The 17,075-nt window shown below is 43.4% G+C and overlaps 2 protein-coding genes and 1 pseudogene across 2 annotated transcripts in view; all 3 read left to right on the forward strand.

Moving 5' to 3' along the window:
• The window catches only part of LOC132214241 (histone lysine acetyltransferase CREBBP-like), a 390,706-nt gene that overhangs the window by 331,666 nt on the left and 41,965 nt on the right, over positions 1–17,075 (forward strand). The window lies entirely within an intron of this gene.
• Positions 2,283–17,075, forward strand: part of WNT8B (Wnt family member 8B) — a 46,723-nt gene continuing 31,930 nt past the window's right edge. The window contains exon 1 of the mRNA XM_059661979.1: positions 2,283–2,318. Within this exon, the coding sequence (XP_059517962.1) occupies positions 2,283–2,318 (36 nt within the window). The remainder of the gene's footprint in view (positions 2,319–17,075) is intronic.
• Positions 15,320–15,493, forward strand: LOC132215100 (U1 spliceosomal RNA; annotated as a pseudogene).

Here is a 17,075-nt window from a genome sequence, read left to right on the forward strand (position 1 = left end):
CCCAGATGCTTGACCCATCAAACATTTTTAGTAATTGCTAAATCAGACTGCTTTTTGCTATTGTCAAAGTAACAGGAAGACTTAAAAAAAAAAAAAACTTTAAAGTCGTCTGCCCTATTTTTGGGGTGTAAAAAACATGTTATGTAACGTTACAAAATCTGGCCAATCGAGAGGACTTTCTCTGGTTTTCTGTTTCTTGCTTCTTTAATAAACTCTACACTGTCATTTCAAAAGATCTTGCCAACATTAATTCATTACCACTGTACCCATCAGCACAATGAAAAATACTGGCATATCTCTTTGGTATAGCAATGAAGAAACGAGGTCAGGAGAATTCAGGGCTTGGAAGCTGGTGGCTTTTATACTCTCTATATAATGAGTCTTCCTCTTTGTTCTCCAAACTGAGATCCCACTCCACATTGAAGTAGGGCATTTGATTCTGCTCCAGGATTTTGTGAGAAATGCATACTAACCGTTAAATAACAGATGTAGGGAGCGGCTATAGGGTCAAGCCTCAGACTGACCTGTGGCAGAGCCACATACAAGTTCCAGCTTGGAGGGCAGAGCCCTCCTAGCACAATTAAGCTTGACCTTATAGTCCTCCCTTGTTCCTAGGTAGCTAATGGGCTGTGGGAGGTGCAGCAAGTGCTGCCAAAATAAGGCTTGTGTAAGGAAATAGGTTTGAAACACACAAGAACATTGTAAACATGTTGACCACTCCCCTTGTTTTGCTTTGTGTGACCTGACTATAAAATAAAGCTTTGGCTTACAGGTTGGGTCACTTTTCCTCCAGGCAGTGATCCACCGGGTTCCAACTGTTTTCTCTTGTCTGTCTTCTTTAACCCTTCACCACCCCTCCTCAGGTTCTCCCTTGGCCATGCTGGATGCAGTTCAAACAGACCTGTATGAAGTAATTTTTATTCATAGCTTTTTATACATATCCACTTAATGATACTATCTATAGAAATGAAATCAGAAAGCTATATAAACTTAGGTGAAAATATTTTCCTGTTGTCTTATAAACCCTCTTTGTTAAAAACTAACCTACATACTTCCCAGAGTTTAGGTTGACAGAGAGATAGAGCAGACACCAAAGACATCCCTTAAGTTCTTTGTTGCCAGCCAAGCCACACTAGTCATGTGGATACATCTGTGGAAGTTGGGTTTTGCGTGAAAATTTACTAACATGTGTACCTTAGGAGACTTTATGAAGAATCACAATGGAAAATGGCGATCTTTCATTAAGGAAGATAATTGGTGAGTACTTGCATATCATAGCAAAAATTCTTAGTTTTTGTTCATGAGAGAAATCCATTTGTATTTATTCTGAGGACCAAGATGGGAGATTGGAGCAAAGAAAAGATTCTTTTCATGAAGACATTTGCAATAACAACTGCAATATCTTTTATTTTTTTTTATAAACATTTCACAGAAAGAGCTATTTTTGCAATGATTTAGTTACTACAATGATCATCAGGAAACACACAGGAATTCCCTCATTTCATTCTGATGATGGAGGACCTGCATACATAATCTATCTATATAATAAAAGACTTGCCCTAGCTGGTTTGACTCAGTGGATAGAGTGTCAGTCTGCAGATTGGAGGTTCCCGGGCTCGATTCCAGTCAAGGGCACATGCTTGGGTTGTGGGCTTGATCCCAAGTAGGGGGGGTGTGCAGAAGGCGGCCCATCAACGATTCTCTCCCATCATTGATGTTTCTATCTCTATCTCCTTCTCCCTTCCTCTCTAAAATCAATAAAAATAAAAATAAAAAGCCTAAGCGACTGTTACAGCAGAACAACCGGTCACTATGATGCACACTGACCACCAGGGGGCAGACGCTCAATGCAGGAGCTGCCCCTTGGTGGTCAGTGTGCTCTCACAGGGGGAGCTCTGCTCAGCCAGAAGCCAGGCTCACAGCTGATGAGCACAGCGGCAGTGGTGGGAGACTCTCCAGCCTCCACGGCAGCTCTAAGAAGCAGTGAGCGGGCAGGCAGTAAGGAGCGAGGGGTCCCAGACAACGAGAAAACACAGGTCGGGCTGAGGCACCTCCCCCTCCAGTGCACAAATTTTGTGCACCAGGCATCTAGTGTGTGTGTGTGTGTGTGTGTGTGTGTGTGTGTGTGTGTGTACGTGTGTGTATATATATATGTATCCCTAATATGCAAATAGACCAAATGGCAAAACAACTGAACAATCGGTTGCTATGATGTGCACTGACCACCGGGGAGCGTGTGCAGAACATGGTGGGCGTTGGCAGCAGGTGGCAGAGCGCCGAGCATGTTGGGCATCAGCGCCAGTGGGATGGTGGAGCAGGTGAGTGAGGGCGCCAGACCAAGGCGGGGCGCTGGTTGCTGTCATTGGGGAGAGCCTCTGGTGGTTACTGAAAATTTTTTGCTCCCATGCGCCCAATCTTGCCTGGCGCTCACACCCGCTGCTGGCGCCCAGCACCAGCCATGATCACTCGGCACCATCAGCGGGTACAAGCAGTGGCTGCTGGCCCCGATCGCCTCTCAGGACTTCTCTATATCCCCCTGCTCCTGAGGGGCGATCGGGGCCGGCAGCCACTGCTCACACCCGCTGCCAGTGACGGCTCCGCTCACAGCCACTGCCAGTGCTGGAGCCGCCACTTGCACCGGCAACTGACACCACTGCTCACACCCGCTACCAGTGCCCAGCACCAGTCCCGATCACTTGGCACTGTTAGCAGTTACGAACAGTGGCTGCCAGCCCCGATCGCCCCTGCGGGCTTCTCTACCTCCCCCTGCTCCTGAGAAGCAATTGGGGCAGCAGCCGCCACTCGCACCCACTGACAGCGCTGGCCCTGCTTGCACCAGCTGCTGGCGCAGGCCCTAATTGCTCCACGCTGTCAGCAGGTGCAAGTGGGGCTGGCGCAGTGCATGAGAGCGGTGGCAGTGGGAGTGGCAGCAATGGGAGCGGGTCTGCCGACAGAGAGGAGACCTGGGGGCCTGGCGGGAGGGGCCTGGCGGGGTCATGGAGGATGGACCAAGACCCACAGTTCCTTTCTTTCAAGGTACACGAATTCGTGCACTGGGCCCCTAGTCTACAAATATTTTCCCAAACTTCAAGATGAGTTTAACACTTCTGTCCCTTTCTGGGCTTGTGTGAAGAAAGGGAACCTCTTCACATTTTATTCAATAAGGGACTTTATAAGGCTGCAGTGTGGAATAAAGAGGATAAAGGTGAGTCTCTCCAGCCAGGTATGGGCTCTAAGATTGAGTGGTGATAGGCTGGCGCCCACTAGAGGGCAGAATGACCACTATGGCAGGAATGAATGGAGCTGCCTCTGTTTCTGTGTCCTTCCTTTCCCTTCTGTGAACATAAACTTCTGTCAGTGCTTAGCCTATTTCTCCCACTCCACCTTCTGTCCGGAAAGAGAGAGGTACCAGCTGGACCCCTCATAGCCCTTGGTAAATGTTCTTGGTATAACAATGAAAGACTTACCTTCAATTATCTTTAGTTTTGGAAATCTATATTTCTTTTGCTAATCTTGGTAATTGAGTGATCCAATAAAAGGAAAAAGTGTTTGTCACATTTTTTCAATTCCAGTAAAAGATATAGTCCTATCTCTTTTTTTTGGGGGGGGGGGGGCGGAGGTTATATTGATATTTATTTGGGGGGGGAATTAAGAATCAGAACACTTTAAGGCAGCACTAGACAAGCACACATTTTTTCTTAGCTCCCTATCTCTTGTACTTATGCAACAAAACTAATACATTTTTTAAAATTCTACACTTGTAATACTGTAGAGCCACAACTGACGTAAGCCCAGATTAAGATAAAGTATCAAATTCAACCTCAAACTGACTGGGCTAGGCCAGAATTTTGACACTAGCATAGAAAAGTTCTCCTGTTTCACTGAGCATCCCTACTCCCAAACACTCCAAAGACTTCAAATCCTAGAATTTTAGAACAGGAAGGGACCTTTGTCTTTGTGGCTACCCTTCAGTCTTGCTTCCCCGTGAGTCTGGCCTCCAAAAATGTCCCTTTTATGTGAAGTGGGACTCGGGCGCAGCCAGAGCTTTTTGTCTTTTACCTCTTTGTAATCAGAGAAAACACAACTGGCCGAGATTGTTGTCAGTGCGTGGGTGTGGCTGGAGAAAAGTACTCTCTGTGACCAATAGTTCTTTCTTCACTGTACTCAGCTTTCATACTGTTTCTCATGAATAAAACATATTCACATGACGTTCTGTACTTTTCTATCCTTATTCAGTTGGTGCAGATAGCCACTTCCTTTGGGCAGAGGGAGAGAAGGGTCAGCTCTGTGTGGCTAGAGGTTAAGAAAGAGCTACGAGCTGGCGCAGTGGCAGTGTCGTAGCCAATGAGATTTATTGGAGGCGCAATTATTGCTTAAAAAAAAAAAGGTCTACAGAATTTGCTTAAGCGTGCGTGATGAGACCTTCTGAGAATCGAGATGAAAAATCAAAGTCCCGAGACTGCTTTCTTCCCTATAAAAAGCTTGCTTTCTTTCCAGGACAAAAGAAATTGACACTAACTTATTTTCTGGGGACAAATGTCTATGTACCCCCCTCTTCAGGGAAAAGGGAGAGAAGGAAAGAAAAGAGAGAATCAGAGTCATTTCAAATTCAAACTCTCTTACAAAAATACAGCCTTAGGCCAGTTTGAAAATGCAAGCCTTCAGTGGCGTGAACACAGCTTTGTTTGTGTAGAACAAGGCAAGTCATCTGGAAGCTACAGACAAGAGCAGCTAGGCTCATCCTGAGTAGAGTTAGGACAGCAACAGGCCTGGCCTGAAACGTTAGCGGAGCTGCGGCTCCTCGGAGCGGGCCAGGCCGGCTCCTCGCCGACCCTTGGGTTCTCTGGAGCAACTGCTTGGGGGGTTCTTCCACAGCTGAATTAGCCCCGAGCTACCGCGGCTTAGGGGCGTTTACAGCAGCCTCAGGCTCTGGGGGGAACGTACAGACAGGTTCAGAGGCTTTAAAACCAAATCTCCGGTTGTGTTGTTTTGTGTTTTTTTAAACGATAAGGTAGAAACAAAGGTTACCCGGAAGGTTTCAACAGGTTTGCAGAGCCATGACAAGAGCACAAATGAAGGCCCACATACTCGTTAAACACTGAAAATGAACAAACTGTCAAATAACATAGGATAAAGATATAGTCTTTCCTTTTGCATTGACACATATGCCTTTATATTCTCGAAGGCTAGATCTGGATCTAGAATTCCCGGACGGCTCAGAGTGCCACACGAGAGAGCATGGGAAACGCTGGCTCCCTCCTCTCCCCTCATGCTCAGCCAGGTGAACCTGCTCACTCATATGTTTCAGTGCAGCCACACACCCTTCAAACAGCCACGCCTGGGGTCTGGCGATGTGTGCACAGGGTGCACCGTCCACCCTTAGAGGACAGATCCCGGGAAGAGGCCCACACTGCCTCTGGAAAGTGGGCTCGGGGGCCATTTGGGCAAGAAATGCTGGGGTGCCAGGTCCCCAGAGACTAGTCTAGATGGGGGTGAACATGATCAGGGTGGACCTATCCCCTTGGTCCCATGGATGCCTTCACATGTCAAAAGGATTAAAAGGGCCCTAAAACTTGGGGCTCAGGGCAGGGGCTGCTCTGGCCTGGGTCTAAGTGTATACTAACTTTCAATATTTTTCATTTATTTTTATTAAAGGAATACATGTACATACAGCAGATCAAATAGTAAAGATTCTCTTCCCTCTTTGCAACCATTTTTCAGGGGGAACCTCTTTGAACCACTTCTAGCATTTCCCTCAATAATCCTAGATTACGTTTTCACCTCTACTTATTAATTAATCTTTAGACATTATCTTTTTTAAATTTATCTTTATAATTTTAGTATAGTTGTCCCCCTTTTTCCTGCATTGACCCCCTCCACCCTGTCCCCTCCCTGCCTTCACCACACTATTGTCTGTGTCCATGGGTTATGCATCTATGCATATAAGTTCTTTGGTTAATCTCTCCCCACCCCACCACCCACCCCTGCCTTCCCTCTGAGATTCTTCAATCTGTTCCATGCTTCTATGTCTCTGGATCTATCTTGTTCATTCGTTTATCTTGTTCATTAGATTCCACATATGAGTGAGATCATGTGATACTTGACTTTCTCTCACTGGCTTATTTCTCTTAGCATAGTACTCTCCAGGTCCCTCCATGCTGTCTCAAAGGATGAGAGATCCTTCTTTTCCACAGCTGCATAGTATTCCATGGTGTAAATGTAATATATATATATATATATATATATATATATATATATATATATATATATATATATAAAATTGATTTCAGAGAGGAAGGGAGAGGGAGAGAGAGATAGAAACATCAATGAGAATCATTGCTCGGCTGCCTCCTGCACACCCCCTACTGGGGATCAAGCCCACAACCCAGGCATGTGCCCTGACCGGGAATGGAACCGTGACCACCTGGTTCATAGGTCAACACTCAACCATTGAGCCATGCTAGTCGGGTGCCACATCTTTTTTTATCCACTCATCTGAACATAGGGGCGCATATATTACTTCTGGTGTGACATTATCTTCTTTATATACATAACCACAAACTCTACAAAAATTGCAAGTATGGCACAAAAAACCTTTTTTTTCTGAAACATTTGAAAGTAAGTTGCCAGTCTGATACACCATCACCCCTATATTTTTTTAGTGTGCCATTTCCAACATGCAAGGGCGTTATACAACTACATGGCAATCAGCAGCCCTCGCGCTCCACCCAATGGTCCCAACTGGATTCTTAGCACAAGAATCCAATCTGGGATCATGCATTGCAGAGTTAGTTTCCTTCCATCTAGAACAATATTTTCTTGACTTCTGCGATCTTGACACATTAGAAGATTAAAGGTCACATACTTTTTCGAATGTTCCTCAATTTGGGTTTGTCTACTATTTCCTCGTGATTAAATTCAGGGTATGGGCCTTTGGCAGGAGGTATCACAAAAGTGCTGATGCTGTGTTCTCATTGCATCCCTCGTGGCCTCTGGTTCACAGGTCCACGCCCAACCACTGAGCTACACCGCTGGGCAGGAAGTCTTTATTTAGACCCACATTTATTGCCTGAAAGACAGCAGGCTTTAAAGAGTGAGTCCTTTAAACATCTCCTAGTTGTGGTTTATGAGACAAGTGCAGCTCAACAACTACACCCCTTGGGCCAGGTACCACTGGAGAGTTGGCAGTGAATGAGACAGACACAGTCCTTCTCTTCATGGAACATCACAGTACAAATATGATGAATGTCACAAAAACAGAAGCCACCGGGGGTTGGGAGAGGATGTCATATGGAGAGCAGAATAACTTTCTGGAGACGCGAAGAAAATAGGAATTAAGTGGAAGGCTAGTGGAAGAAGAAAGAGGGGGAGCATAGTGCTCAGACAGAGGAGAAGGAATGTGCTAAGGCTAAAAATGTAGCATATCCTTGGAAGAGAGAGCAAGAAGGGTGGCCAGAGATAAGGTAAATTCACAAGCAAGGAAGGACCTTGTAAACCATCATAAGACCTGCAGTTGGCCCTCCGTATCCATGGGTTCCACATCCACAAATTCAAAAATATTAGGGGGGGGACGTTATGCTGTTGCTGATGTATGCTATGTAGTTAGCCTACAGTGACTGCATCTGTATTGAGCAGGTACAGACTTTTAAATTGTCATTATTCCCTAAACAATACAGTATAACAACTACTTACTTAGCATTTCATTGTATAAGTTATTGTAAGTAATCTAGAGATGATTTAAAGTATATAGGAGGGTACACATAGGTTATATGCAAATACCACACCATTTATAATAATAAAAGCATAATATGCTAATTAGACCAGACAGCCAAACGACCTTCCAGACATCCTTCTGGATGAAGTCTTGGAGGTGGGGGCCGAGGCAGAGGTGGTCAGGGGCGATGAGGCAGGGAGGCAGAGTGGTTAGGGGTGATGAGGCAGGGAGGCAGAGTGGTTAGGGGCAATGAGGCAGGGAGGCAGAGTGGTTAGGGGCGATGAGGCAGGGAGGTAGAGTGGTTAGAGGCGATGAGGCAGGGAGGCAGAGTGGTTAGGGGCGATGAGGCAGGCAGAGGTGGTCAGGGGCGATGAGGCAGGGGGGCAGAGTGGTTAGGGGTGATGAGGCAGGGAGGCAGGCAGTTAGGGGTGATGAGGCAGGCAGGCGAGTGGTTAGGGGTGATGAGGCAGGCAGGCAAGCAGTTAGGGGTGATGAGGCAGGCAGGCGAGTGGTTAGGGGTGATGAGGCAGGCAGGCAAGCAGTTAGGGGCGATGAGGCAGGCAGGCGAGTGGTTAGGGGCGATGAGGCAGGGAGGCGAGTGGTTAGGGGCGATGAGGCAGGCAGGTGAGTGGTTAGGGGCAATGAGGCAGGCAGGCAGAGTGGTTAGGGGCCATCAGGCAGGCAGGCAGGCAGTGGTTAGGAGCCAGCAGTCCTGGATTACAAGAGGGATGTCCGACTACCAGTTTAGGCCTGATCCCACAGGGGCCTAAACTGGCAGTCGGACATCCCCAAAGGGGTCCTGGATTGTGAGAGAGTGCAGGCCGGGCTGAGGGAATCCCTCCCCCTGCACAAATTTTGTGCACCGAGCCTCTAGTTTTATATAAAGGACTTGAGCATCTGCATATTTTGATATGGGGTGTCCTGGAACCAATCCCTCCTGGATACTGGGGAACAATTGCATAGACTTTATTCCACTGAAGGGTTTTAAACATGCAGATCTACATTTTTAAGAGTTCACTATGGATATACTGTGGTACATAGACTGTGGGCGCAAGGGTAGACAGAAGGAAACCTGTCTGGAAGCTATTTCAATAGTCCAAGTGAGGCATATTAGTACCAGTGGCATGGAGAAAAGAGGACAAACTGGAGAGAGATTTAGGAGTTAGAACTGACAGGACAGATAGAATGATAGGTGATACGAGGTAGTAATGAGGAAGAGTCAAAGATGATTCCTTGTCTTTTCTTTGGCGGTGCTTAAAACAACTATAACTAATTAGTTGTTTGTGTAATTATTGATTTAACTTCTGCCTTCCCCATGGGATTATATGCAACCCAAGGGCGAGGGTCAATCTTATTCAACACTTTCTCCCTTGTGCACATGCTCTACATAATGTGTGGCACATAAAGGTGCTTAAAAACCATTTGTTGGTTAAATTATATTTTTGGTTGCAAGCAAATGGGTTCATGGTGGAATCATTCACTGAGTTGGGAACATGGAGGAGAAAGGAGAAGTTTGAGGGATGAGTTTTGACAATGCTGAGTTGCAGGTACCTGTGAAACATCCAAGGGGAAATGTCCTGGAAGTGGTTAGAAATGCAAGTCTCAACCTCAGGAGACAGAGGTGGGCATAAGAAAAGCAGTCAGAGCCATAGGATATATGAGATAGCCTCATTAGAAGGTTCTCAACCTTCCTAATGCCACAACCCTTTAATACAGTTCCTCATGTTGTGGTGACCCCCAACCATAAAATTATTTTCGTTGCTACTTCATAACTATAATTCTGCTACTGTTATGAATTGTAATGTAAATATCTGATATGCTATATGTGCTTTCTGATGGCCGCGACCCACAGGTTGAGAACCGCTGGTTTAGAATAAGAAAGAGACCCTCGGAGAGCACTTGGAGGAGGTAACAGTTAAGGGTTGCGCAGAGGAGTAGCAGCCAACAAAGGACTGAGCCAGAGTGTTCTGGGTAGGAGGAAGTCCAGAAGAAAATGGAATGAGGTTTAAGGGAAGAATGTTTAAGAAAGAAGGAATCAATAGTGTCCCATGCTTCTAACTCAAACAGTGGAGGTAACACAGTTTAGTTTCAACCCAGTGGTGGACAAAAGCCAGAGTGAATTAAGGAGAAAGTGGAGAGAGAAAATGGACTTAGCAAATGTCAGCACATCGTTAATTCATTTATCAGATTAGGGAACTGTCATTCTTAAAAACAACTGATGATCCAAAGAGGATAAAACAAAGAACTTGAATATTTTTAAAAAGAGGGAGCAGAGCAGGAGTACAGTCAAGCCCTTGATGAGGCAATAACACGAGGGTTCAGGGCTAAGGAGGCGGTCCCCGGGGTGAATAGAAACGAGAGGAGATCAGGGTAGATAACTTTGATTATTTCATCATTTTGCCTGGCTTCATCCCCAGTCCTCAGCTTCAAAGAAGGTCAAAGGATCTACTGTCAGGCTTAAAATCAACGCTTAAAATACAAGAAGACCCTTCCTTTCCTGAGGGTTAACACATTAAACATTAACCTAAACTGACATTTACTCCTGGAGGCTTATACATTCAGCCCACTTGCTAACTAGAAACACGGGAAGATAAAGTACAGGTTCCATCCCTGATCTTGAAATTTCTAGAATTATAAGATCAGGAAAAACTGGCCTGAAGAATGCCCCTTGAAGCCATAAGTTCAGAAAAGCAGATCCTCCCAGCAGCCCTGACCTCCAAGGGACCTTGGACTCTAAGAGCGCGTCAGTGAGGAGGCTGCACACTTCATCCACTTTGGAGGACGAGCCCGTTGAGTCCTGGAGGCTGTTATCTTCCTAACTTAAGGGGATGGGGAAGCCTCGCCTCTCCTCTGCATTCACTATGTCCAATCATTGTCACCACCGTGTGGTCACTCCTACCATATAATTTCTTGTTCAAAAGAGGTTAGAGTTGATTTGAATAGTAATCTGAGTGTAGAAAGTCAAATTTCTACCCAGAAAGCAATATTTCATGGCGCATAAAACTCCTATTATTAGGAGGGCTAGTTCGGGAAGTAGGCAAAATTGGGAATAAAGAAGTTGTAGGAAAGCTGTCCTTTCAATGTACTCAGGCAACAGCAAATGTGTGTGTGTGTGTGTGTGCGTGTGTGTGTGTGTGCGTGTGTGTGTGTGTGTGTGTGTGTGTGACAAAGCTCTGCTCCCAGTGGACATTCAAGATAATGAAGATTAAGGCAAGCTCAGAAATACTCGGGATTGGAGCTCCAAAAAGATGTCTTTATTTCATGTCATCTTTACCCATCTCTTCAATTCTAGTTAAGTTTTCCATCTATCATTATAATTTAGGAGAGGGCCCAGAAGTCCATCCCTAACTTTCATTCATTCAACTAATACTGCTAAAGTTCCTTTTATTTTCCAACATTATGCCAAGCACTGCAGACACAAATGTGAATTAGACCTGATCCTCAACTTCAAGGAAGTTAATCGTTTAGTGGTGTTTCAAGAAAAAAGAAATTCAAAGAATTCAGGTGACTTAAAGCATTTTCTGGAATAAAAAGGTAATAAGACACTGGGTCTACTTTTGTAGATAAGTACCATCTTCTCATTTTGCCTTATTGAAACCATGACTCCAAGTCTAAATACACCTGTGTATGCATAACCTGAGATGTTTACACTGTTAAATTTTAAACTGGTCCTTAAGTAGAGGGCTTTTGCAATTCATTTTTCTTGGGTTTGCTTCTGAGATATTTCTTAATAGGAAAGCACTTATCAGATGATTTAAGCAACCCCTCGCCCCCGTCCCCGCCCCCCCCTCTGCCCCCGATTTTGAGAGTCAAAGGGCATATCTGATAATAAGTACAGGGTACAGCCCAAGCTGGTTCTGCTCAGTGGATAGAGCATTGGCCCCACAGACTAAAGGGTTATGGGTTCAATTCCAGTCAGGGGCACTTTCTTTGCAGGCTTGTTATGCAAGAGGCAATCAATCAAGGTGTCTCTCTCACATCTTTGTTTCTCTCTCTCTCTCTTCTCTCCCCCTCCCTTCCACTCTCTCAACAACAATAAAAAATCATTGGGAAAATATCTTCAGGTGAGGATTAATAAATACAGGGTACAGTGTCCCAGACTTTTTTATTCTCTCTAGTTTTGATGGCTTTTTTTGGTCTTGTTTGAAGAGGTGTATTTAAATATTAGGTAGAATTCATATTTAACAAACAGCTTTGCAAAGCTGAGTGGTGACATTTTCTATTTTGTTGATTCATTTGACTAAAGAGTATTTTTACAATTTAATATCTGGGTTCCTCACTTCAAATACTTGGTGTTTGAAACTGAGATACTCAAAGTAAGACAAAAATTCACAATGGTTTACCACAACAGTTATTTAATATTTATCCTTTTACTTTTATTTTTCTAATTATGAAGCCAAAGTTTTGACCATAATAATTCTAACCTGTAATCTGGATACTTGATGAATACTGAGTAGATTAACATAGAGCCATATGTAGCCCATGAACTTGAAGTCAAGTTATCTTATGTACAATAAATATTTTAATTTCATTCATTCTTTCATTAAACAAACGTTTACTGAGAGCCTTTTCAGAGGCAGGCACAGTTCTAGATGCTGTGAACGCATCAGTGAATCACACAAATAAAACGTATTGCCCTTAGGGAGTTTACATTCATTTACTCAAACATTCCAGATAACCAATTCTGAGAATGGACTCCACTTTTATGGAGGAAGGGAGACAAAAGACAAGAATCCCAAATCTTTTGAAAGTTGCAGCATAGAGAGCCCAAGGGCCATTGGATTTTCAATCAAGAGGCATTGTAGTGGAGCTTGCTATTTTCTGGGTCTTAGTTTTCTTATCTGTTAAATAATGGCATTGATTTTCATAATCTCAAAAGTCTCTTCTGAATTGAATAGTCTATGTGTCTATGGTAGGCATTGACTTATTAATTAATTAAGGCAAATTTACGTAGAGTGGAATGCACAGGTCACAGAGATTTAATTTTTAAAACTATAGGAATGTTCAGGAGTCATCTTAAACTCCTATACCTTTTGTAGCAATAATACAGTATAGAATGATATATTATGTTCAGATTAATGATCCCAAGGCATTGCAGAATGCTGACTCAGTGAGAGAAGATCTAATTATGTTCATTAGACTACTTATTAAAGCAAGAAAATGCACTGAGGTGACTTAGAGAGATTTCAAACACAAAAGTGTCTCCTCATTAACCCACAGTTAATAAGAAACCCAATTAACCAGTGTGCTCTGCTCCAAGATTTTACTGTTTTTAGGCTTATGTATTCTTCTTTACAACCATGACCAAGTCACGGATCCACATCCCAGCCATTTCACGTTTATACTACTAAAATCCATGGATTACCTCTCCCTCAAACAACATAAAATGCTTCCATCAAAACCCTCACTTCAGAGACAGAAAAGCAATTATTTAAGTAAGAAATAGATACAAGTAAAGTGATAAAATTCTGAGTTTTATTTGAAAAAGTAAAGGGTCCAAGGCCCAGGATAAGGTAGACATTTAAGGGACAGGTACCCCAAAGAGAAGAGACTTAAAAGTGTAGATGCCCAGACAGAGCAGACACTTGAGGAGAGGACCTTAGCAGACTGAAAACTTTTTTTGTTTGAGGATTTTTTTTCATTGATTTTTTTTTTTTAAGAGAGAGAATGGAAGGGAGGGAAAGAGGGACAAAGGGAGAGAGAGGGAAAGGGAGGGGGGAGAGAGAGAGATTGAACCTACAACCTAGTATGTGCCCTTAACCAGGAATCAAACCCAACATCCTTCCATGTATGGGGCCCATATTCTAACTAGCCAGGGCCAGACTGAAGACTTTTTAAAAAAAATATATTTTATTGATTTTTTACAGAGAGGAATGGAGAGGGATAGAGAGTTAGAAACATCGATGATGAGAGAGAAACATCAATCAGCCGCTTCCTGCACACCCTCCACTGGGGATGTGCCCGCAACCCAGGTACATGCCCTTGACCGGAATCGAACCCGGCACGCTTCAGTCTGCAGGCTGACGCTCTACCCACTGAGCCAAACTGGTTAGGGCAAGACCAAAGACTTTTAAAGTGGTAGGTGTCCAGGAGAAAAGGACATTTGAAGGAGACGACAGCCAAGCTTAGAAGACATTTAAAGAGTTATGGACTGAAGTGTGAGAACAGGCTTATTGAAGAGGCAGGGAGAAAGGAGTCAGTTGTCAATGGCCTGGTTAGGAAGACCATCCCCCATTATACAACTTTAAAAAAATAGATGTAAGTGAAGTGATACAATTCTGAGTTTTGCTTTAAAATACTCCAGATGTATTTTATTGAGTATATGTGCAATTAAAAGCAACTGGGGAAAAAAATTAAAACATCCATTTCCAAATAAGCTCTCATTTGAGCAAGTCTTAATCCTTTCTAGGTTATAAATATCCATAAGCATTAAAATATACTAAATAAGGGTCTTTGGAAAATACATCCCACTGAGGAGACTGAGTGTCCGGAATGCTAAGCGATGCTCTTTTACCCAAGGTCCCTAAGGAGCTAAAGCAGAATTCTTTGAAATCTTAGTGGACTCTTAAACTGGCTCAACTCTACAGAATAATAAAGCAAGATTTAAAACTTTAAATGATAGGTATTCAATTTTTGATTCTAGCATTCAGGAAGGATTTTAAGCTTGGCCTATTGTATTAAATCTGCAGACTCATTCATCAACCTGAACTCATTGCAAAATTACCAATTTCTTTCACAGGATAGCCCTTGTAGCATTTATTTTTGTCTTCAATCAGCAAGAAAATTTTAGTTCTTCCTACACTTACTATGAATATCTCCTCAGAAGTTATTTTGAAAAAAACTAGAATTGTATTTCCTCTATTCACAATGCCTTTGATTAGATTTTCTCTTCCATTTCCCCTTTTGCAACTACTTCCTTTCGTTGGTCAGTTAAGTCAGTCTTTCAGAAACATTTTTTAAATCCCTTTCTGGTTTTCTCTCTCCTGGTTCTCCTTTTAAAACACCTTTCCTCATTATTCAACCTGTCAACCGAACCCGTACTGAGCAACTAGTGCATGTCCAACCACGTCGGAGGTAAGTCTACAAGGGATGCAAGAGATCCAGGCATGGAGCCTGCAGTCAGTGGGCTTACTGCCTAGTAGGAGAGTCAGCGAACACATTTCAGCAAGCAAAACATGACATTAAACCATGTGATCTTGGCAACTGGTAAAACCCTATTTCAGGGGAAAACCAAGTAGCTTGCAGAGAAACAAAGCCATGCCATCATCTACCAGGAAACTGTATGCAAATCTGCAGAGTTGTCCATCTTTCTAGGTGGTCTCTAGGAGGCCTACTTTGAGGCCTACATGCAACTACTGGAAAACAAGAAGAGAATGCAACCAAGTAGACTAATGGATTTATGTAAATTTTAACATATTCTCCGTCTAACTGTACTAATTTAGCTGGAGCCCTAAACATAATTAGACCATTGAAAAAGTATCCAGGTACAAATAACAAAAAGTGTGTGTTTGTGTGTGTGTGTGTGTGTGTGTGTGTGTGTGTGTGTGTGTGTGTAAGAGAGAGACAGAGTGACACTTAGCCCGGTGGGACTCAATCAAAAGATGCATAGTTACACTTGGCAGGGGAGATACCATGATCAGGAAGATGGTTTTTCCAGGGCAAAGCTCACACATTTCCCTCCAGGTTTGCTGGCCCCTGCAATTTCCCCAAATGTGGGAAAATCAACTGCATAATTTGAGGTGGCGGTGGTGGTGGGGACTGTATTCATGCTCTCCCCTAATTAAAAAAAGTTTGCATAATCAGAGCAACGCTGTCGTGACCCAACCTGCTCCACCAACATAAACCTATGTGTCATTGGGTAGAAATATCACCAGACAAGAGGCCGGATCTATTAATGAATGCCTGACTCATGTGTACCAAATGAAAAAAATAAAACTTCTCAAGACACAACTGAAGCAGATACTACCCCACATAAACATGTCTTTATAAAATCACACATTGACTTGGGGCACCACCTATATATTCTTACCCTGATCAAGACTGTCTCAGAGACTGACTTTTAATTTCAGCAGAAGGCTTGTGCCTGCTATGCACTTGGCCTCTTTCCCCGTTTATTCTAGTTTCACAACGTGTTGGTTTTTGATTTCTGATCTGGCAAGGATGTTCCACCCCATGCCTTCTCCCAGGAGATGTTTCCTGAGATCATACAGGTAGGGAAGGAAAAAAAAAAAGTCCTCGTTTTAAAAATGCAGGGAAATGGTGCCCTCTGCAGGACAAGGTGGAAACTGCAGCGCCCGTGATGTATTAGGACAGTGTCCTCTACTTTCTGTAGCACTATATTGTTTCTCTCCACAAGGTGGCGCTGCTGTTCTAAGTGTTGTTTACAGCCAGTTTAGCATGAAAAAGACGTGACAGCAAAGAGAGATATACAGGGTGGGAGCACAAAAGAATCAGGAGGAAGGAGAGGTTAAACAAGAAAGCAGGCTCTTTTGGCCAGATAGGGCTTCCCTACCAACCCAAATCAGACCTATTGCAATTGGGTTATCCCTTCACCCAAGCGTTCATTTGGGATTATTTAATTCAATAGTTCCCAAACCTGGTTGACCCACAAAATCACTAAGGAAACTGTTTTAAAGATACAGATTCATAGAGTCTACCCCAAGAGACTGATTCCAAAATTTGAAAGAGGCCCAGTCATCTGTCTTTTTAAAAAGTTCTCCCATGCTCAGTGGTTGAGCATCAATTTATAAACCAGGAGGTCACCCTTGGATTCCCGGGTGGTTGCAGGCTCAATCCCCAGTAGGGGGAGTGCAGTGGGCCAATCAGTGATTCTCTGTTATCATTGGTGTTTCTATCTCTACCTTCCTCTCTCTGAAATCAGTTAAAAAAAAACAAAACTTTTTTTTTTAAAGTTCTCCCGAAAATCACTGGTGTCTCTTTTATAGATGATGGGAAGGGGAAAATGTTCTAAAGGGACTGAGTTCTTGCAGCATTCAGCAAACTCAGCTTCCATTTCTCAATTCAATAACAACAAATGTAGTGAGAATCTATTCTTTACAGTGAGTTCTCTAGGACATAAAAGCACAATTTATTGAATAAGCCCATCTATACTCGAAGGAACTTACTAATTACACCTGTGTTCAGTGTTTTCTTCCATCCATTTGGGCAAAGAATTTATGACCCAACAGATTCATAATTCCCGAGTCCAGACCTCACTGTCTCCCTTCTATGTACTTATCAACCCAGTTAGGGAATAGGGGTGACCTGACAATTTTTTGGAACTGAATTTGAATCTTACTCAACAACTCATCAACTATGGGACATTAAAAAAGTATCTAACCCTTTCTGAACCTTTATTTAT

This window comes from Myotis daubentonii, chromosome 13 (genome assembly GCF_963259705.1).
Source record: "Myotis daubentonii chromosome 13, mMyoDau2.1, whole genome shotgun sequence".
In the NCBI taxonomy this organism is placed as follows: Eukaryota; Metazoa; Chordata; class Mammalia; order Chiroptera; family Vespertilionidae; genus Myotis; species Myotis daubentonii.